The 23,646-nt window shown below is 35.4% G+C and overlaps 1 protein-coding gene across 4 annotated transcripts in view; it reads left to right on the forward strand.

Annotated features, from left to right (window-relative positions):
• Positions 1 to 23,431, forward strand: part of ETV1 (ETS variant transcription factor 1) — a 101,914-nt gene extending 78,483 nt beyond the window's left edge. For all 4 annotated transcript variants that reach the window (XM_055134047.1, XM_055134046.1, XM_055134045.1 and 1 more), the window contains 5 exons: positions 3,228 to 3,294; positions 5,141 to 5,211; positions 8,490 to 8,659; positions 14,554 to 14,655; positions 20,675 to 23,431. In XM_055134047.1, coding sequence (XP_054990022.1) covers positions 3,228 to 3,294; positions 5,141 to 5,211; positions 8,490 to 8,659; positions 14,554 to 14,655; positions 20,675 to 20,896 — 632 coding nt within the window. In that variant the 3' untranslated portion in view covers positions 20,897 to 23,431. The remainder of the gene's footprint in view (positions 1 to 3,227; positions 3,295 to 5,140; positions 5,212 to 8,489; positions 8,660 to 14,553; positions 14,656 to 20,674) is intronic.
• The last annotated feature ends 215 nt before the right edge of the window (positions 23,432 to 23,646 follow it).

Genomic DNA, 23,646 nt, shown 5'->3' on the forward strand with positions numbered 1-23,646 from the left:
TGGATCTTAAGATGAGCATTTAGCAAAAGTTAAAATGTAATGCCAAACTTCATTGGTTAGATTTTTTTATTAGATAAGGTAGAAATGAAAGCAGCAGGCAATTTAATTAGCAGTAATTTTTCTGGGCAAGTCATTACTTTGATGAACTTCAGAGCAATGTTTATGGCTCCTAATTAACCATGTTAGTCATTTGATTGAATAATCACTTTGGAAATGTTTCTACAATTTGATTAGAGTCTGACCCACTATGATAGTCATAAATTAACTGATATCACTTTAGGATAACATGACTTTAGTTGCTTTATGGGAATAAACTCCTTTAGCCATATTGTTTTAGGCTTTTCAGGCCCATGTAAAGTCACTGTTTTAAAGATATATTAAAGTTAAACAGCACTAATCAAGTATCTCAATTTCAAAAGCTAGATTTAAAAATAAATGGAATGTGCATCAGAAATGGGTAAAGGCAATTATATGCCACATGTGTATTTTTCTAAACTGCCAGTGCTTTTATTTTAAAAAACTTGAATCTTAAGTTAAAAATGGAGGACCTAATAATAAAGATAAGATCTCATAATAAACTATAGTAACTATTTATAAGAAATCATTGATTTATTATAAATTTTAAGTTTCCTTCATTATAATAAATATAACTTTTGAAAAATGTTATGGAGTACAATTAATAGATCAGCTAGTCTAATAGTTGCAAGAGTATTTGAAAAATTATTTATCACATCCCATCTTCGGTGTCAAATGTATAGTTTTCAACAAGTATGATGATTCTGTATTATGTTAGAGCACTTTCTTAAGAAGTCCCTTCAAATTGAATAGTAGGTTTCTCAGAAATGCTTGCACTTCCTTTTCTCTTTTTCTCCCCCTCTGGGGAGGAAGGCCTCCATTTAGTCACACTTATATATAATAGAGTTCAGCCTATATGTTTTCCTTTAGCTGCCTCCAGAGCCAGCCAGCTGTTTTTATAGCCACATTCCAGCTGGGCTGCAGTCAGTAAAAGTATTTTGTGGCAGGGTGTCAACATTGGTACAGCAAAGTGCTTGCTTCTAAGCAGCTGCTGAGCTGATGGCAGAATCATTAACACTGTCCCTTCCAGGCCCAGCTGTTTCGAGGAATATTATGCCTGGCAATAAATCAAAATAACATTAGAAACTAATGTGAAATGTCATTGGTAAAAATGTTTTAATGATACGGATTGTATTTGGTAACTCAAAAAGTGCACCCGCACTGAAGCACAATCTTAAGTGTTAATCTGATGAATCCAGGTAAACTTTTGCCTTTGTTAGAGTCTGAATGATCTACTATGTGGTACATTATATAAAGAGATATGCTATTGTGAAATAGTGATACATTGTATACTATTTACAACTTGTAAGCTATTCATTTCTGCATCTTTTTATTTATTATCTTTTTATTTTTTTCTTTTGGGGGGGGTCACACTTGGCGATGCACAGGGGTTACTCCTGGCTCTGCACTCAGGAATTACTCCTGGCAGTGCTCGGGGAACCATATGGGATGCTGGGAATCAAACCCGGGTTGGCCACATGCAAGGCAAACTCCCTACCCGCTGTGCTATTGCTCTAGCCCCTTTCTACATCTTTTTAAATGTCTATAAACACTTTAGCATCTTTTAAGGAAATATTTATATAGATATCTTTTTAAAGTGCTATTATGGATTCTCATTAAGATATTTTTGACTAAATCTACCTGAAATAAGTGACTTTTGAGGTGTATTTTGGTTAGTATTTATCATTGAGCACACTAAAAAATAAGTCATATAGACTTTTAAGAAATAACATTTCAGATCAAAAGAGGATCACATCTGAACCAAACAGTACTAGTTGATTATTACAGCACTAAAACTAAGAAAGGAGAAAGATAGAGATGGATAGTTGAAGATAGTTGAGAAGTAGTTAATCTTTAGATTCTAATTCATTTAAACATTCTTTATTCTTCAGAGCTCATTAAGTTAGTACAAGTGGTAGAAATGGCATTCTGTATTTAATACCACACTTACCTATCCACCTTATAAATTTATCTTTATTTATGTTGCTTACAAACTGGTAATGTGGAAGATATGATTAACATATTTATAGCTATATTCCAAATGAACTTTATATACTATGTACAGGGTAGCACTCGGGTTTGTGAGACTTAAAGCTTATAAAATTGGGCAATAGTTCTTTGTTTGATTGTTTTTTAAATAAAATGGTTTGGATGAAGTTAGCTTGGATGAAGACGTAAGGCTTTTCAAAGGACTTTTGTAAACAGACAGTCCTGAATTAAAGCGTAAGTGATTTCATCATCAATCTACCTCTGATTATTTAAGTGCACTTCTATATTCAAAAGTGAAGAATCTGAAAACATAATAGAGTGTAACATCTAAACCAACTCCTGATTTTATAGAAATATAAGTAAAATGTATTTAAAATTATGTTTCTTAATTAGAAGTGAAGGACTTAAATGATAATCTTTTATGTCTTAATTCATATTTCTTTCCTGTTCACATTTCTGCCACTTAACATATTAAATATTAAATATAACAGTCATCTCTATGACTCAAATTTAACCATTAACTAAGATTATTTTCTTAGTTCTGAATTAACTCTGTTAAAGAGGCAAGGCCTCACTCTTTGAGCAATAACAGTGTTTGCCATGAAATTGAGGAATTTCAGTTTTATAGCCTTCATGATTTTGAATGCAACCTGTATACTCAATAAAATTAAAAGCCAGTTATGTTTGTATCTGAGAGGGAAATTTACAGTTATTTTGAGGCTGGAATCAGAAATTTTCAAGGATTTAGAAATTTTTCTTATAATAATTTCTATAATTGAAAAAACAAATGAATTTTGTTTTATGCCTTGCCATACTGTGCCACAGGATATACAAATTAATTCCATCAATGACCTCCAGCACATTTTGACTCACAATACTTTTTTGTTTTGGATACTATCACATTTATGTGGGTTTTGCACATAAGGTTAACCTGTAGCAGAGTTTATGTGGTTAAAACTGAATTCACATTAACAACTTAAGAAAATTGGTATTCACCAGATATGCTTATTCATACATTTTCTGTGGAGCCCTGGCTGAAATGTTGACATGTTGCCTTCATTAAAATTTGCATCAATTTCTGTTACTGCAGTATCTATCCTTAGGTAAAGGCATGTTCTCAGCTCCAAGCTTTCCTCTTTAACCAATGTTTTTATTTCTTTCAGAAGTGCCTAGCTGCCACTCCATTTATATGAGGCAAGAAGGCTTTCTGACTCATCCCAGCAGAACAGAAGTTAAGTTTTTCATCACTGAAATTGCTACTAAAAGCTGGTTAAAATATTTTCTAGATGTCCCGAGGATGCTGTTACTTAATCTTAATATTCTATAAAGAAATTGCATAAATTCCCTAGGCTGATATTTTAAAGTTTTATCTCTTTAAAGCTGAAAGTATGATTTTTCACATTATGATGTCTTTCATATAGTTATTAACAATGAGCCATATGTATATAAATATCCAAAAAGTAGATTTTTTATGTTCGTAGAGTTTTATTTTGATTAGTGTGGGGGGGCTACCAGCAGAGCTCGGGACTAACTCCTGACTCTGTGCTCGGGGATCACTCCTGCATGGCTTTGGAAACCTTAAGGATATCAGAGATGGAATCCTGGTTGGTCTCAGGCAAAGCAAGCACCCTATCCGCTGTACTACTGCTACAGCCCAGAACATGCGTTTTTTTAGATAACCCTTCCATATTGCTCTCTAAAGGTTATGTTCACAGAATTTTCATGTTTCTTTGGAGACCTCAATTGTTACTCTAATATAAAGTACAGTCGTTTTAAATACATTCATCTTTAAATACCTTGGATTTTGCATGTGGGAACAGGTGATTGTAAAGCATGGAAAGTTATATAAGAAGCCTAAGAAAGAAACTTCTATTGTTGAGTTTATGGTAACTTTGGTGCAAAAAGTTTAATAGGTTTTTGATCATTGCAAAGTATGAATAAAAGATTTTTTTCTTTGTTTTGGGGTCACGACATCTGACTGTGATCAGGGCTTATTCCTGGGTTATCTGTATTCAGGGGTAACACTTAAAGTGGGGAGTCAGGGCTTCAAATGGGCTGTTGGAGATTGAACCCAGACTGGCTGCATGTGAGGCAAGCACCCTACCCACTTCTGCCGTCTCTCTGGTCAGATGATATCTGTTATATTTAGTCTGATTTTCTGGGGTATAAAAGTTATGTTAATAGAAGTAAATTCCTCTGTGTAATAGTTTAATGAATCAGTAAATCCAACATATTAAGATGAAATATTTTACATAAATTCAGTGCAATTATTGTTACTGCTGTTGTTAATATTTTGTACCCACCATAGAGACATTTGAGAAATAAGATTATGACTACACAAATTTCTTAGTTATTAAAACAATAAGATTTAAGTGAAAATTCACCACCAAGGACTCTTGGAGAGAAGATGATTGGGGAAAGCTATTGATTTTCTACTTTCCTTGAGAATTTAGTTATGTTACAGAAAAAAAAAGGGTCTTTTTTTTGTCATTACTTTGCCTATTTACAATGAATACAAGAGAAAGTTAGCCTACCTAAATATTTCTCCAAGGAAATTAGAAGATAAATCCATTTCAGATCATCAGGGTAATAATGGAAGATAAATATTGGTAATTCTGTTAGATTTTCTTCTCATCTCATTGAAGAAAATAAAACTGGAAGAAAACAAAACTCAAAGAAAATAAAAATGGTGATGTTATAAATATAAATGTTACATAATCTATATTATGAATTTCTGAATATTCATATTATATGTACAGCATTTCTGTGAGTTTCATGCATAGATTTATTATAATAGAAATGGCTATTTCTTAGATATCACTCTTGCTAGGCAATTTTCTAAATTTGCCTGTATGAAATAATTTACGTCTCGTAGTTCGTGATAGCTAAATTGTTTATCATACTCATTTATAAGGATCTGAGATCCCAACATTAAATAATGTGAGTAATGTGACTAAAGTTACATAGCAAAAAGTGGCAGTCATTTTTCATCCCCATTTTTGTGTTAATGGATATAATTAAAGTTGTTTGTGAGCTTTATTTTTATCATGAATAAATATACCCTGTTTTTCCCTACAGGCTGTATGTTTGAAAAGGGCCCCAGGCAGTTTTATGATGACACCTGTGTTGTCCCAGAAAAATTTGATGGTAGGTTTTTCATCATGTTTCAAGTATGAATTTTTGGATAGATACTATGTGCCATTCCTAAAAACAAACTTTTCCCTTTAACACATTGTCTCTTTCCTTCTCTGTTGTGAACCTTGTATGCTTTTGTCTTATGAGGAATCTCACTCTTGGGGAGAGAATTGGTTTCGTTCTAGCTGAGCTTAGTATAGAGACAGGGGATTTTTCACTGCCCTGCATAACACATGCGGCTTGTTGTTTCAGATTTATTGAAAGCTGATCCCATAATTAACAAAGCTGAACAGAGAGCATGCTACTGTGGATGCACAGATGACTAATGCAGCCTCTTTCCTTTTATTGTACATGAAAAGATGCATTATGACACATAGGAACAACATAGCTGCCCATTTAGTTACTGATTGCTGGTTCTTTTCTTTTTTTTTTTTCCTGAGATGTTCATTACTGATGTGGCATTACTTTGCAGTTGCTTAAAATGGAATTAGGAAAGCATTACTTTTTTAATATCCCTTTGCTGTTGTATTTAAAAAGCCCTATATGGTAGAAAAATGTGTCAAGTTTGATAGAATCTTCTTTTTCTTCACAAGGGTAGCAGAAATTGGCATCTACAAGAAAACTTGGGGGGAAAAGTGAACAATTAATTGATTTTCGTGGTTTTTTAGTGTGGTCTTCATAGTTCCTTGCTTTGATTGTTTAACAGGAAACGAGCAGGGGCCCTCTGATTAGCTGATTGCACAAACTTTGGGGATCATGGTTGTAATGACTTGGTAACACTGGAAAGTTTTAATTGTCATTATTTAAACAGCAAAGTGCACATTCAGATTGCTTCTCCTTCCTTAATGAGCTGCCTCAAGACTATTCTGTTCCCAAGGTTTTTGCTACTCATAGACTTCCCAGAAGGAATGGTGTTTTAAGAAGATCTGTTTCCTTAGCCTTCTTTTAAATTGCTGGAAGGTCACAGTGGAGGTTATTTGTTTGGCCGTATTCTCCAGTAGATATTAGATTTAAGCTTTGAGTTTCAAAGGTGTGAACTCTGCTATTTAGCACCATTAGCAGAGCATCACTATTCTTAAAAGGCAGCTTTTTCCCTTGAGACAAAGCCTTAAGCCTCTAATTCTTAGAATGACCTTCATCAGTTTTTTTTTTTTCCTTTCCTAGGGAGCTTAACTTGAAAGAAATTGTGATAATTAGCATGGGCATAGAGTTAGAAAATAGCTCAGAAATAGAGAGAATTTTGATATAATCTAATAAGCCAAGTTCACACCAATATTTAGGGAGGCTAGCTGTCTTGATTTTCCCTTTGACTTTTAAGTACTCATAGGTTTTATAGTATGTATATGTATTTAGCTCTATCTAAAGATATCCTTACATCTTATAAGGAATAGAGAACAATAAAATAAAAAAAACAAGGGTTATCTTTTCATTGTTTTATGTCATACAATGTCACATTTATAGGCAGCAGCAATATAGACATGATAAAATTTGATAGTGTTTCTCTGTCTGCATAATTGCTCAGTTACCCCCATGAACAAACTTATAAATCTCTGAAGGTAAAACTGAAATAAACAAAACTGTCATTGAAATCAATATAAAGAGATACTTCTATATTATCTAGCTTAGACTAAAACAACATGATTTTTTTTAAGTAAAACATTGTATTTGAGGATTTTAAGGTGTGAAGGGAGAGAGGGTGAAAAAGAGAATAATGCACTCAAGAGAGAACGCGGACTTCTCCAAGGGCGGATTGAGCCCCCTACACACATCCCAGCATTAGATACAAAGACATGAGAGTACACATCTTTAGAGGGGAGATGCGGGCGACACATGTGCTCGGCCACGTGGGAGCAAGCAGCACAGGGGCTCAAGCAGCATATGCGCCAACATGATGTTTTTTAAAACCAGAGATTGACGGGATAATTTTATATTTTGGTTAGGCCTTAAAAGTATTCTTCTTTCTGTAATTATGTTAAGTATATTTGTGTCCACTGACCAAAAGAAAGTTTGAAAAAGCTTTTGATCTTGTCTATTTTATAATTCACACTTCATGTGAATGGATCAACTGAGTATATTATGTTTAGATTGTTTCCTTAGTAGAGAAGAGAAATTCATACATTAGCAATGATATTCTTATAGGCCCCCCTAGGCATTCATTCCCCAATGCAACCAGAGTCATATATTTTTTAGATGGTGGTCTTGAGACACAGGTAAATAATAAATAATTCTATTCTTTTTTAAAAAAATCTGTAACATATTAGCTGACCGGATTCATATATGAAGCATTGAAACACACATCTGTAATTTATTTTCTGTTGCTTGTTTTGGGGTACACCTAGTGATGCTCAGGCCTTTCTCCTGACTCGGTGGTTCAGGAGGGTTACTCCTGGTGCAGCTATTAGAGGACCATGCAGTGCTGTGATCATCCTAATGCAAGGCAGGCATATTAACCCTTGTTCTGTCTCTCCGACCCTGTAATCTACTTTTACATTATTAGAAACTACCAGGTAATGGAATAGACAAATCTTTCTTCTTGTAAAGTATAATTATATGAATGTCCTAGTTATAAGCATTTAAAAAATTGACATTTTAGGAAAACAGTGGGGATATAAAGTCAATTAAAAGAAGTGTAACCAAGAGATTAAAAAAAGTACAAGAAGTCTAGTTTGCTGCCTGTTGAAAAAAGTGCCAGTATGAAGATGTGGAGGAATAATGGTACCAAGCCTACCATCCATTATGTTCTTAATTAATCATTAGACTTTCTCAATCTATATAATATATAGATTATTGAACTCCAATTTTAAGATGTTTTAAATTAGCTTTGAAATATTTTGAATTGAAAGTTTAAGGTTTGTCATATGGATGCCAACGGGGAACTTACAAATAGGTTGTAGAGTCTTACTTGGACAAATTCAACGTCCAGAGCTTAAAAATGATTGTTTCCTTTACAGTGTTGCTTTGAGCAGTGAGTAATTGAATTCACAAAGCAAAGATGTGTGGTTATTTATTATGTTTTAGAAGAAGCCAGGAAAAAAGTTATACAAATTTTATAACTAAATGACAACCAGTAGGCTTATTCTATACCTGAATCCATTTATCCTAACCATATGTTAGTGTGGCTATTTGCACTCATTTCAGACTTTATTTTAAGAACTTATTTAATGCTAGCACTGTATTTAGCAGAGCTCTTGAATCAGTTGTGATATGACATTTTATTGGTCAGTTTATTGTATGTTTATGTAAATGCCATAACATTGTTAACAATAGAAATTTGCAAAATGTTAATATAGGTGACATCAAACAAGAGCCAGGAATGTATCGGGAAGGACCCACATACCAGAGAAGGGGATCTCTTCAGCTCTGGCAGTTTTTGGTAGCTCTTCTGGACGACCCTTCAAATTCTCACTTTATTGCCTGGACCGGACGAGGCATGGAATTTAAGCTGATTGAACCTGAAGAGGTTGGTTTGTTACATTTAAGTTAGGAAAATTAGATGTGTTACAATAAAAAGGGATATATATTCGACTAATATACCCAAACTTTATTGGTTTCTTTTTGAATATTAGAAAAATCTGAATTAGAAGCTTAAAGAAATCTCATTGTACATTTAAAATCACTGTATCGCTGTATCACTGTTATCCCATTGTTCATCGATTTACTCGAACAGGCACCAGTAACGTATCCATTCATCCCAGCCCTGAGATTTTAGCAGCCTCTCCTTACTCATCTTTCCCAACCATTGGAGGTTCTTTCAGGGTCAGGGGAATGAGACCTGTAATAGTTTTTAGCATATTAAATACGCCACGGGGATCTTGCCAGATTCTGCTGTGCAGACAGGATAGTCTTGGTAGCTTGCCGGGCTCTCTGAGAGGTATATATATATATATATATATATATATTTCCCTCTATGATTTCATGCAAAATGAGTAGGGAGTGTCTTATGTTGTGTCCAGAAATATGTTCACTTATGCGTGAGACTTGGCCCAAGTGAGTGGAAAGAGGCTTGGAGTATGTCGCCGTTTGGGTAGTGGAAGTCGGCTGCCAGGGCTGGGTCCCTTGGGACCGGAAGTGCTCTCACCCGCCCCCCCCTCTGGGGCTTCCCGAGTGGAAACAGCCTCTGGCATGGAGTCCAGTGGCATGGCTATGGGAGCCTCAATTTATGCTCCCTTTTGGGAGAAGCAGCCATGAGTTCTGGAGGGTGGCTGAATGAGATTATCTCACATTTAAAATGATATACGAAAATTTTTTCATGCTTATTCCTCTTTCATCCCATCCTATAAGAAACATTGAAGAGAAGTGGTCAAAGCACCTTTATGTTTTTTTTTTTTTTGGTTTTTTGTTTGTTTTTGTTTTTTTTTTGCTTTTTGGGTCACACCCAGTAATGCACAGGGGCTACTCCTGGCTCTGCACTCAGGAATCACCCCTGGCAGTGCTCAGGGGACCGTATGGAATGCTGGGAATCGAACCCGGGTTGGCCACATGCAAGGTGAACGCCCTACCCGCTATGCTATCGCTCCAGCCCCCGAAGCACCTTTGTACAATAATGTAGAACTTGAGAAGTCCCTAAAAGAAGCATTTATATTGAGGATATTTTATAATTTCTGGGCTAAAGATGGTATTCTGCTGAAGGTAAACTAGATTTGGATGTAATGGTATTATTCTTGAGTTAGCAGTTATTATTTGGACAATGTATATTTTTTGTCTAGGAATTTAAAAAGGAACACTTAAAGATGAAAGTCAGTACTGGAGGGGAAGGGGATGTAGAGGAAACAGTGTTTGAAGAACTGCAGTGAAAAATTCTCATTTTGTAAGAATATCTCAGGAGAGATAGACCTCGTAGAAACCCTGCTTGTTTGATTTGCTTGTTAGTGTCTTTCTTTTTCCAATCAGTTGGACAGAATACTTTCCATTGGAAGGTATACTGTCATCCCGTTGCTCATCGATTTGTTCGAGCGGGCACCAGTAACGTCTCTCATTTAATGTCACTCACAGAGTACGTTTGAAATTACCAAAATGAAAGGACTCAGGTGCTATGCGTAAGTGGAACACACATTCAACTAACCTCAACTATCTCCCTTTCCATGCTCACCATGCATATATCAATAGAGATTGTGCACAAGGAATGTTTATTTCAGTGTGTATTATTCCCAGAATTAGCTGTAGGCTTATAGCTGCTCTTGTTACTACACCATAATGAACCAATAGCTTTTGGGGGCTCTACTGAAAGATGACTCATGAAAAGATTTTTGTTTCTTATTAAAGATATTTTCTTTGCTACTATTAAATCATGTTAGTTTATAATATGAAAACAATGAAAGACTTTTAGTTAATATGTCTATAGAGCATCTATGTACTTAAATAAGGTAAAAAAAAAATGCTAGAATATCCAGCTATTTCCGTACCCTAAGTGTTTCATTTCATTCAGACTGGACATATGCAAGCTAGGCAAATGAGCTTATAAATCTTAAATTTTCTTCCCTATTAAACCATATATCCAATCACTGTCAGTTAATATGCCTTAGTTTGATATCCAGAAGATAAGGTCAGGTTACTTGTTAAGATATAAGAGGCTATGAGATTCAAATATGTATGTATTAAGAGAAGTATGAAAAAGGAAGACGATTAGCACAAGGAAGTTTCTAAGTTTCGTCAGTTTGCTAGTGGTACTCGAAGGCTAGCTATTAGCCCACACCAAACACATATTCCTCAGTATCGGAACTTAAAATGATCTATTATGTAGTCGGGGCTAAATGTTTGGGTGTTTCATTTGTAATGTGTCTAGAGCTTAATTTGGCTGTCAAAACAAATTCATTTTTATGTAGATGTACTTACATGATGTATGTGAAAGAACCACAAAACTGATGCACTAACGAATTGAGCCTAGAAGCACTTAGCATAAAATAACTAAAAGGCCTTTAACATGACAGAAATCTGTGCTCTTCACCTCTTGAGAGACGCTAAGAACAGCTGCAAAGCTGGTTCATACTTGAGCTCTGTTCCCTTGGAATTTATAAAAAAAAATTCCCTTCATCTGTGAAGTAGTTTTAACTTCTTGCCATATATTTATTAAAATAGGGGAATTGATGAATTCTGTCAGTAATTATCGATCCTCTCAGAAGAGTAAATGTTTTTTATGCAAGTGGATTAAGTTTTTTATATAGCAACTGTTGGCTTTTATGATGATTGAGTTTGAATGAATAGAAGAACAGATCAAATGATCATTAAGTTTTATCAAATTAAAGATTTCCATGACTTAATTCAGTGAAAAAGTGCAGTGATGTTTCAGATAATAAACTGACATTTGTAGGCACCTTTTCTGCTGTAGCTTAACAAAGTGAAAAAGGACGAGGTCATTCCGAGTCGGCCAACCATTTCTAAACAGTTACTAACCTAGTGACAGTTGTGCAATAGGCACTAAATGTCTTTGAAGGCTTTTGTTAAAAAATGAAACACCTGATTTCTGATTGCAGCTTTTCTCGTAGATGCAGTTGCTTTTATCAGGCCATGACTGTGCTATTTTGCTTAACTCTCTTGTTTTGAGAGTGTTTTTGAAACCTTTCACCTGTGAGGCCCACCATCCTTCTCCTCCCATTCACTCCTCAAAGGTGACTTTGAAGTCGTCCTGTTGAAATTCCTCAGAGGTCCCTTTTTCTTTAAGTTTTGACAGTTCAAAACAGTGCAGAGTAAGACTGCAGAACAGAAAATCTGCTCAGTGTATTTAATCTTTCAAGTGTGTTTGGGCAGCTTAATAATATTTAGTGTCTCTTTTGAGAGATTTCAGAAAATGAGAAACCATTTTCAAATTATTTGTGAATCCTCGAGAACTGTTTTAGGGAATAACGATTGAGATTCCTTATCGATGTCTTTTAACGTGAGATGGAAGTTCCCACAAAGACCCTGATTATATTTTCCCTATTTAACTACTGCATATTTACCAATAATAATTGAACAATACTTGGATAATTCCATTTTTTTATAAAATTCATTGATATAAAGGGTGACTGATAAAGTGCTGTCAGTGACTCCTTACTGATAGCTGGTTTTCACTGGAAGGAATATCAAAGGGAAATAACTGAAAGTTATATTGAAATAAGAAAGTATTGCTACCATCTCACCCACCCTGCCTTGGAATTGATGTAGATTTCTTGGTCCTGCAGAAGTCAAATAGATAGTCTTTATTGGTGGGGACTCTCACCTATCTTTGTGATCATCTGTTTATTTTAAGTTTTAGTTTTTTTTTTTTTTATTGTGGCAAGAACACATAACATAATATCTACTCCTAACATAATTTTAAGTGTAACATTCAGTCTGGCAAAATATAGGAGCAATGTGCTGAGCAGACTTTACGAACTTAATTGTATTTGATAACTTGTCGACAGTTTTGTCTGCATTTCCTAGGTATATTATAATATTCTACTTTCTTCAGCTTTATGCACAGGTGGCACTGAAACAGCACAAAGAACGAATTTTGTTATTTCAAAATATTTACTATTAAACTCAGAGCAAAAGTGTTGGCAGTGTAACAGTCACATTCCTTTGGGTATTAAAAATCTTGTCTTTTACTCCTAGGGACTTTCACAATTTTGTCTTAAAGTTTGTTGCAAGTACGTTATTTCCCAAATACATCTGGTGAGCTTCTAGCCAAGATTCATAACTGCATATTCCAAAATTGTGCTTCAAGGAGATATTCAGAATTTATTTTCACATCCCTGCAGGCTTGCTTGCTGTTCAGTTGCTGTGTCTGTTAGAGAATCACTGATGTCCCTGATTAGGTTTTAAAAATAAATTTTATTTAGAAAATACTGTTTTCATTTCTGCTCAGATTATTTATGTTAAAATGAAGTTAGTCTTTGGAAAATTAAGGTGTATCTGCCACTGTGACTCTCTGCTTAGATACAGGATGATGTTTTGGTTACATTACCTCTTTCCTCTTAAAAAAGTGTCCTGATGCATGTGACTAAATTACATTGCATCTTCATTTGGGGAATACAAATTAGTGAGCAAGAAAATAGCAGAGCAGTATTTTTAAAGGGAAGAAACAAATCCTGGAGAAAGGTTATTGCTAATAAAATGGAGAGAGACAGGATGATCTTTTGAAAGGCATTCTATTTTAGTATATGTGACCTAACAAGTAGGAAGTTCATGGAAATGAAAAAACATACTCGTCTATTAAGCAAAGTTTCCTGACATGTTCTATTAGCCGAAGCTTTCCTGGGGTTGCCTACATATGCATAAAATGCGGGGAGGGTTTGGGGGTCATTTTTTGTGGAGAGGGCACACCCAGCGGTGCACAGGGCTTAACTCCTGTGCTCAGAGATCACTCTTGATGGGATTTGAGCAACCATACATGGTGAAGGGATCAAATCCTATGTGCAGTGTGCAAGGCAAATGCCCTACCCACTATACTCTCTCTGGCCTTGGTTGTTGCTGTTTTGAATCAGATTGATAAAAGCTTGGAAATGAGTGAGATTGTGCCTTGGACAAGGTAGAGAAAGCAGATAACACTGTTCCGTGTAATGCTTGAAGTGATACCAAGGTGGGGCATACGTATATATTGAGGAAGAGGTTTCCTTCTGCTCAATTGAAGAACTGTCTGTCAGAGATCTTGAGCCTCCAAAGCCCTGTTATAAGAAGTTCTGGACAACAAAGTGGACATTCTGCTTGAGAGAGTTTGTTTGAGGACTCATATACATGGTGACCTTTTCCACTTCCTTCTTATTTTTAGCATCCAGTGGCTGCTCTCTAAATGAATACTTAGCTCCCCTGTTTAATATTGGCTACAATTTTATTCTGTGATGCTGCTTCAGGCAATAAACAATTATTTGCATTCAGATGATTAATTTGTATACTATTTCCTCTGCCAGGCACACCATGCCACTTTATTCACTTTTATTTAGTGTGGGTAAGAGTTCCATTTTTCTTTGCCTCATCATAACCTCAGAAAACACCTTTACAAAGAGCTCCCTAAGCTGCCCTTGATCTGTATTTTTTATCTGAAGAACGAAGAGGGCAAAACTGTGTATCATTGAATGGAAACTTGCCTCATTTTGGTGAATTGCAGCCTGTTCTTTGCAGCTGTAAACATGTTCCTTTATTTCCATTTAACTTCTTATTCAAAACAATGGTGACAAAGAATTCTATTGTGATATTTCAGAAGGATCCCTGCACGCCTGGTTTAAAAAGCAAACCAGGACACAGGAAATTCAGACCATGATTGCTTTGGCCTCTTTGCTTGTGTCTTGATTTGAATTTGTTTGGGAGGGTTTGGCAGTAATTAATTAATTAACTAAATTTAATGGAATTTGTTGATAAGTTAATACTTAACACTACAATGTACTTCTGTTTCGGTGGCAGGTGGCCCGACGTTGGGGCATTCAGAAAAACAGGCCTGCTATGAACTATGATAAACTTAGCCGTTCACTCCGCTATTATTATGAGAAAGGAATCATGCAAAAGGTGAGCAGCTAACACAGCATTAAAATGCATTGAAATGTTGCACATTAATCTGCATGTCATACTTTAAAAGCCATATATCACTGCTGTGCTGAAGCAAGGTTTTCACTTACTCTGACATATGCTTACCTCTTGGTTTTGGTATGCCTTCCTAATTATAAATGCATGGACCTTACAGACAAACGTATGACATTATCATATACATAGCAGTAGACTTTCTGGAAGTTCCTGCTTTTTGGTGCTCTTAAGATTGTTCATTGCCAAGTTTGCATGGCAATATTCACAGAGGCTATTGATATTCTTTGTTTGCCAATGTTACACAATTTTAAAGTGCTTTTGCTTACAGGCTCCAGTAATAACTGATACTTCTTTCTTTTTTTTTTTTTCTTAAAACATTCAGAAAGTTTTTTTTTTTTCCCCTTTGTGAAGACACTTTTCTTTTTTCCAAAAATTTTGCCTGGTTTCATTAGCTTTGGTGCTAGCATTAAAAAAATCATATTTAATCTTATATTTAATTGTTGGTTGAAGGAAGGCGGACAGATTTCATTTTATTTCAAATGAGCTTTTTTTAATATTGAAGGAGGTTTTTCTTTTCTTTTCTTTTTTTTCTTTTTGGGTCACACCTGGCAGTGCACAGGGGTTACTCCTGGCTCTGCACTCAGGAATCACTCAGGGGACCATATGGGATGCTGGGAATCAAACCCAGCAAACCTGGCAAGGCAAACGCCCTACCCACTGTGCTATTGCTCCAGCCTCTGAAGGAGGGTTTTCTTCACAGAATCCACACCCTACAGTCCTGGGTGGAGGGTGTGGGGGAGTCTTTGTCTATTCCTGGTGCTGTGGGGATGGGGTCAGGGGTCACTCATGAGGTGTCAGGAGGACTGAATAGGGCTTTGAACATGGGAAGCCTGTGCCTTGTAACTTGAGCTGCTTCACCATCCCTGAAAGTAGTTTCTGTTTTTTAATTTTTTTAATTGATTAAGATTCCGTAATTCGTTATACTATTAATGATGGTTTCCCATGTGCACAAAAAGAAAGAATGAGATGAGGAACTGGAGAGATAGAACAGTGATTTAAGAACTTGCCTTGCACCTGGCTGGCCCGGGTTCAAACCCAATAACCCCATATGGTCGCCAACCCTGCCAAAATGGGTCCCAGAAAAAAGAGCCAGAAAGAAGCCCTGAGCACAGCCAGGTGTGCCTCCCCTCCCTACCAAAATTTCACAAATTGTGACATGAAACAAATGTTTTAACTTAAAACAAAATATAAACATTTTGAAGAGGGTAAAGAATACATTAGCATAAAACATTTGGTTATTTATTATTGTCACTTGTGTATTCAGTCTGCTTATCTTGATTGTGAAATAAGTTTGTGATTTATCCATTGTGAGCATTACTATTTCTGTATCTTGTTCACTTGGGAGGAGACGAACATAGATATATAGTACAGATTGTGGCAGATTTTTAGGTCATTATAGTTTTGCCAGCAAAAACTAGACTAGTTGCTACTTGAAATTTAACTGAACAAGGACGAGAAATAGCACTGAATTCCTCAGACCAAGGGAAGTTCAGAGGTTAGCACTCTGGGGGGAGAAGGGGGTGGGAAATGTACCTAGAATATTCAAGATTTTTATAAATAAAGCAGAAATATTTTTAATTGCTCACTGTTATCTGCTTTTTTCATCTAAAACCTCGAGTCATTTTAAATTTCTCTTCTTTCCTCTACCATACCCACTTAAGGCCAGATCTTTTCAAATAAATCCCATTCCTTTTATTTTCATTGCTATCTCCCTAATTCTGGTATATCTAGAATTTCAGGTGCAATATTTTGTACACATTGCTTTTAAAAGAAAGTACAATTAATGGAGAGGGTAGCATGGTAATGTCTCAAAGAAGAATCTTCTAAATGTATTTTTTTACTACATGAAGATTTTATCTCAAAGTTGTTTTTAAGTGAAATAATGTATTTGAGACATTTGTGTTGTACTGACACAATAAAAGCTTTCAACAACTGAAACTTGTAATGCATGTTACACCCTAAAGTTTGTGTAAGCTAGGGCATATTTAGTTTGTGTCTTTGACCATTAAGCCTCTCGTTAAAAGGAACATTCACAGCTAAAAATTAACATTATTCTAAGGTCTTAAATTCTACTTTATCTACCTTATCAACACTGTTTGATAAGGTGTCTCCAGGATATCATATTCAGTCTTACATATTCTAATAGAAGCAGAAGCTTCATATTACTAGTATCATCACTTCCATATTAATTTACTAAATCATGTAAGAAATGGAAGATCATTTAGTGGAGTAAAATTCAAAGGTTATGATCTGTTTGCAAGTAGCAAATAACTAGGGTATTTTATAATTACTATAGCCCATATTTACCTCAATATAAATGATTATATTGATCCATTTTACTTGTTTATCCCTTCATTCATTCATACATATTTTCCCTCATTCTACAGTCTTTTCTTTTCTACAATTAGTCAATTCTTTAAAAATATGACATTAATTATATGTATTACTGTTTTTTGGGCTGGAGCTATAGCACAGTGGTAGGGCATTTGCCTTGCACTCGGCCAACCCGGGTTTGATTCCTCTGCCCCTCTCGGAGAACCTGGGAAGCTACCGAGAGTATCTCGCCCGCAGGGCAGAGCCTGGCAAGCTACCCAAAAACAATATGCCAAAAACAGTAACAACAAGTCTCAAATAGAGACGTTACTGGTGCCCACTCAAGCAAATTGATGAGCAGTGGGATGACAGTGATACCAGTGATACTGTTTATTGGGAAATGCTTATATGACTCCACATTAAAAATGTACATGTCATACATATGTAAGAGAATACAAATTGGGGTGATTTTAAAATAATGTTAATGTTGCTTTGGGTACATAAACACTCATCATTTCTGTCACTTGAACAAAATAAATGATAGTGTGATCTTTTTTATACTTTAGAGATAGCATATGTGTGTGCCATTTTAAAATTTAGAAGCTCTTTAATAATATAAGACAGTGTTTTAGCAGAGGTGTTTCTGAATGATATAATGGTCATTATTTCTTTTGGCTTAATGGGTAATTTTGTTTGGTTAAGGCCAACAGAGTACCCATGCAGAGGTGCTCAGAGAATACTACTGGCTCTGTGCTCGGGATCATGCAGTTTGGGGGATCTAACCTGTGCCTCCCAATGCAAAGCATGTACTTCTTGACAGTGAGCTACCTCTCTAGCCGTTATAATGTAGTTTTTAATTTCCTCTCTGTATCCTTCTATTAGTTCTGAAACACTAAAGATTAAAACATAATTTAAATATCTGGTCTTTTAGTGTGTAGTTCAAAAAATACTGTCCTCTTTAATTATTATTCACGTCCTAAAAAACTCACATTTTATTTATCTCAGCATTAGAATTTAAGTATACTTAATGTACAGCGTTTTCCATAGTGTAATTGTGTTACTAGAAATGGAAGGCATTATTTCCCTTAGTTGGTATCTACTCTTGTTCTAAACTCTTTGACATTTAAAATAGTCCAGTAACTAAAGTAGTAGCCCTGGAAATGTTTATTCAAAGGAAAAATAAAAGGAAGCCATGAATCAAGGCAGAATGATGATGAGATTTTACAATCTTGATTGCATGTTAGACAGTTTAATTCCCCACAGGGATTTATCAAGTCATTTCTAATTATGACCAATAAGAAAAGGTTGGATAAAAAACTTCCTGTAGTCTTAAACAAACACCCCTTTCATTGAAGCTCTAAGAAAAACAAAGAAGGTTATAAAATGTTCAGAGGTATGTGGGCCATTTTTCCCCTCTGAATGCTTTAAATTTAGATAACCAAAAAAGAAAAGTAGCATTTAGCATTTCAGCTTTGCCTCTGATTAAAAACCCCTTTTAATTTTTATGTTCATTTCACCAAATGAACTTAGTTTCTCCCGACAAAGGATGAGTGAATACTCTTAAGTCAGCTCTTTCTGGCCATGCAGCACAGAGAAGCTTCTGTGTTGTAAGGTTTTATTTACAACATGCTTTCCACAGAACCATTCCTGATTTATGTCATATAGGATAATGAGTGTAGTTTAAGAAATATGTCAGAATTCAGAACGTGTGTTAAGACTGCTCAAACCAAAAATTGATATTTCTTTTTAGATTCTCTAAATTAGTTTCTCTTACATCAGGTTAAAAGCCAAATCCAGGGGCTGGAGAGATAGTACAGTAGGTAAGGTACTTGCTTTACACACAGCCAACCTGGGTTCTATCCTCAGAATCCCATATGGACCCCCAAGCACTTCTGGGAGTGCTCTCTGAGCACCACCCCGTGTGGCCCAAAACTTAAACAAAAAAGCAGCTCCCAGGGGGTAAAAATGGTCTCAGTCTGTGTCCAAAACAGAAGAGCTTTTTGGTTGTTGATCCTTTTATTCCCACCCTATGAGCAATATAAAATAAACTATACATATATTTTCTAAATATAATAGAAATCTTAAGCACAGCATTCCCCCACATGGCTAACGTCAGTGCCTTTTTGATACACAGGCACATAGATGTATTGAGTAGTTTTCACTTCTCTAAAATTCCTGGACTCTACCAATATACACTAAGATTCTATCAAAGTTAATACAAAAAGTTGTATTCATTTAGTACTTTCTGCTTTCAGGTTTTGTGATACCCTCAGTATTTTTTATTAATGGTCATGGGGAGATGGGGGGGTGCATGTTTATTTCATTCAATTATTTATAATTTCCTGGAGAAGAAGCATTCGTCTTCAGAATTTAAATGTGGGGCATGTCACTCCCTACAAATTATGCCACTTCTCCTTTATTTCAGCCAGCTGTCACATTTCTCTTTCTCATTTCCTCCCTATATATTGTATATTCTAAATTCTTTTCACTTTTTTACACCTCTTGCTTCAATTTGACACTTTATCCACATCCTTAACTTCTGTCTAATGCATTTTGCCTTCATTTTTAAAAGTGATGTGCCAGAATAATGCTGTCCTCTTGATTCATCTTTCATTTAAATAAGGCTATGTATCTTTTCATTTTTCCAGATAAAAATACACAGTGCCAAAAAATAAAATAAAATAAAAACAGCTCAACCTGTGAACCAGTGAATCACTAAGCTAGTTCTAGTAGGAACAGAGCTCATCTTTCTGTTAGGGTTTAAGGATTTAATTTTTCTACAGTTTCAGAAACGGAATTTAAGCAGATGCTGCATATTAAAGAACTATTATTTTACAAGTAGGTTTTTTTTTACAAACTACTATTTAAAGCAGAAAAGTTTTTTGTTTGAAGTATCTGCATTAAATTCATTATTTCTTTTTCTAAGATTATTATATAAGTTTACCTTTATATTCAGGCAACCATGAAGCTCTGGGGAAAAAAAAAACAGACATTCTAATTGGTGTGAGAGAGAGTATGGAGTGCAGCACACTTGCTGAGCTGGATTCAATCCCTGGCATGCCACATGATCCTGAGAGCACTGCCAAGAGTGATCCCTGAGCACATAGCCAGGAGTAAGCTCTGAACACCACCAGGTGTGGCCCTCAAACCAATAAAATACTATCATTGTTGATTTTTGGTTTGAGGACCACACCCAGCTGTGTTGAGGACTTATGCTGGCCCTCTGGTTAGGGTTTGGCCATACTCACATGCAGTGCTAGAGATCATGCAGTGCTAGAGATCAGACCAGGTTGGCTGAGTACAAGTCAAGCACCTTAAGCTCCTGTACTATCTCTCTGGTTCCCTATTAAGCTTTTAAACTGTGTCTGGGATGACTAAGACTGTTACTCAAGGACAACATTTTGCATTCCCTAAACTGTAGTGGATTCCTCGAAGTAAATGCTTGAGTCTCTGTGTGTGACTGTATGTGCATGTGAATGTAGGTCTAGCTTTCTGATACTTGGCTGGTTTTTTCTTCTGTTCCTCATCCAGTTTGAAGTATTAAATTCTGTTTTGTTCTGTTTTCCTCCATGCCCTTCCCCATCTGGGGATGGTGACAATAGTTTTTCTTTTTCTCCCATATTATCATCAGGTGGCTGGAGAGAGATATGTCTACAAATTTGTGTGTGATCCAGAAGCGCTTTTCTCCATGGCCTTTCCTGATAATCAGCGCCCGCTACTGAAGACTGACATGGAGCGTCACATCAATGAAGAGGACACGGTGCCTCTCTCTCACTTTGATGAGAGCATGGCCTACATGCCCGAAGGGGGCTGCTGCAACCCCCACCCCTACAATGAAGGCTATGTGTATTAACACAGTGACAGTCCAGCTGGGCCTCTTCCTGCTTCTCCTCTCTTTGCAAGAGGCAGAGAATCTCTGAATTCTCTCCAATCTTTGTTTTATTTTTGTTGTTGTATTTTATTTTTAAATAATAATCCACAAAGGGGCTTTTCCTGTTGCATTATTCTATGGTCTGCCATGGACTGCGCACTTTATTTGAGGGTGGGTGGTAGTAATCTAAACATTTATGCTGTGTAACAGGAAAATAATGGGTGAATGGGTGGGGGGGTGGCTTGGGGATTACTTTTTATGTAGACTTGGGATGGGGTCCTACAGGTTTTAAGTATAATGAAGCTATATCATGTTTTTCTGATTTCCTAACAACATAAGAAAAAGTTCCTTTTCTCCAGGTATCTAAGGTACAGTTAATTCACACTGTGTAAATATCCACTTGGAGACTTGCCTTGGGCATTTCCCCCTATCATTTCTCAGTCTCTGCAAGGTGTGTACACACACACACACACACACACACACACACACACAAATCTACTGTAAATGGCAGTTAATTAATAGAAATGACTGTTTTGCACCTCTTGTAAAAAGGTATTTAGAGATTGCATTTGCTGTCTGTTGTTTTGTTTTGCTTTATATATATGACTCACGGAGGATGACCATAAAATGGGCGATTCTCTCTGAAGTTGAATGATCACCATGACTGTACATGAAGGGCACAATTTTGGACTCTGGCTCCAAACTGAGTCACGGGCCAGTAGCATTACATGTATATAACACCTTGCTGCTTAGATACAAATCATACTGTCTTTTAAATATTCTGAGGCCCATTTCAGTTGAATAATATGTCATGGTCCTTTGAGATCTTCATTTAAATGTTAAATCTGGGATAGGGATAACAATGAAGCAAAAAATATGTGTCTCCTTTCACTTCTTCAGTACATGAAACTTATTTAATCAATAAGAATTAACTGTACTAAATCATATATTATGCTGTTTTAGATATAACAGCAGGCACTCCTTAAGAAAAATATCCAATACACTAAATAGGTACTATAGTAATTTTTAGACATGGTACCCATTGATATGCATTTAAACCTTTTACTGCTGTGTTATGTTGATAACATATATAAATATTAGATAATGCTAATGCTTCTGCTGCTGTCTTTTCTGTAATATTCTCTTTCATGCTGAATTTACTATGACCATTTATAAGCAATGCATTTAACTACAGATAGCATTTCAGGACAAAATAGATGACTCAAAGCATTTATTGCTTAAAAAATAGCTTACACCATACTATGCTATAAGCAGCTTTTATGCACATTGACAAATGAAGAGTAAGCTTCAGCTTGCTAAGGAAAACTGTGGAAATTTTTGTAACTTTTGGTGAAGTGGAAAATTATTTACAAACTGTTAAAGAATCTGAGGAAGTTGCTGTATGACATAGTGCTGGCACTGATATTATCCATCATCTTGTTTTGGACTCTCGTGTAAATGTGATTGGATTGAAAGAAGATTTAAAGTTTCAAAGATTTTTGCTCTGGTTTTATTTTGCATTTAAAGAAATTATTGAAAACAGGATATATTGTTCCATTAACCTCGAAAAATACAAAGTAAATGGTGTTAAAGAATCTCTGAATACCTTCCTCAATGATTCAAGCAAGAAATGAATTTTGTTCATTTGTTCAATTGCCCAGAGCAGTGTCATTTTTCAGGGTTTAGATAAAAATGCAAAGAATAAAAATACATAGCAACAACACATAAAATAACATGTCATTCATACTGAGCACATAATAGGTTATTGAAAGATGATCTCCCAGCTATTAAATTCCCAAAGAGATACAGATCACAGCTTGTTTCTATAAATTAAACCATTAATTGGGAAACCCAGTTACAATAATCAATACTATTTAGTAATACCCAAAAAAATCCGATTTCAAAATATGTCTGTAACTTGTAAATTTCAATGACTGCATATTCATTATATATCATTAGGCCCACTGTGGGCTTAAAAGTATGCCTTAAAAATCAGAATTTTACCCCTCACTATGTTCATGTAGCCATTTACAGCACTTAGGATAAAAACTTTTAAAAATATTCAGCTAAAATTTTATTGGAAAGAAATTGACATATTTGAAAAAATTTGAAGTGGGTCTTCAAAATATACTCTATGAAAACTGTACAGAGAATTCTATTTTTTCTCTTCCTTTCTCCTTTTAATTTTTCCTTTTTAATACTATAATTCTAGTTTGACAGTGGAGAAGAATTAGGCCATGAGTTATTTTAAGAGATCAAAAGAACTGGTATTAATTATATGGTATTTAAGGACAAACCATATACTTTGCTGTTTAAGGTACTGACTAACTCACTGAATGAAGTTATTGGCCAACATTAGGGATATTTCCAGTATAAATGGGTTCAAAGCATTGCATTATAATCTCTTGGGAAATGTATTAAACCATTTTTTTTAAGTTCTGTTTTTACTCTACATTTTGTTTTGGTTGCAGTTTTATTTTCAGATAGATTAATAAATCTGGCAGCTGATTTCTGCAAGATTCTTGTGTTTTGGATTTCTAATTGAATTGGCTACTCAAACCTGGAAATTAAGGATATAACATTCTCTTCAACTTGGTAAACTTTTAAAAGAAATAAAACCAGTTAGTGTTTACTGTCTGTTGATAGTGATGCTAATACCTAACAACAGAGTAGTTTCCTCCATGTCTCCTCATGCTTTTCTTAATTAATATAAAATGTTTTTTCTAAGTTAT

This window comes from Sorex araneus, chromosome 1 (assembly GCF_027595985.1).
Source record: "Sorex araneus isolate mSorAra2 chromosome 1, mSorAra2.pri, whole genome shotgun sequence".
NCBI classification, from domain to species: domain Eukaryota; kingdom Metazoa; phylum Chordata; class Mammalia; order Eulipotyphla; family Soricidae; genus Sorex; species Sorex araneus.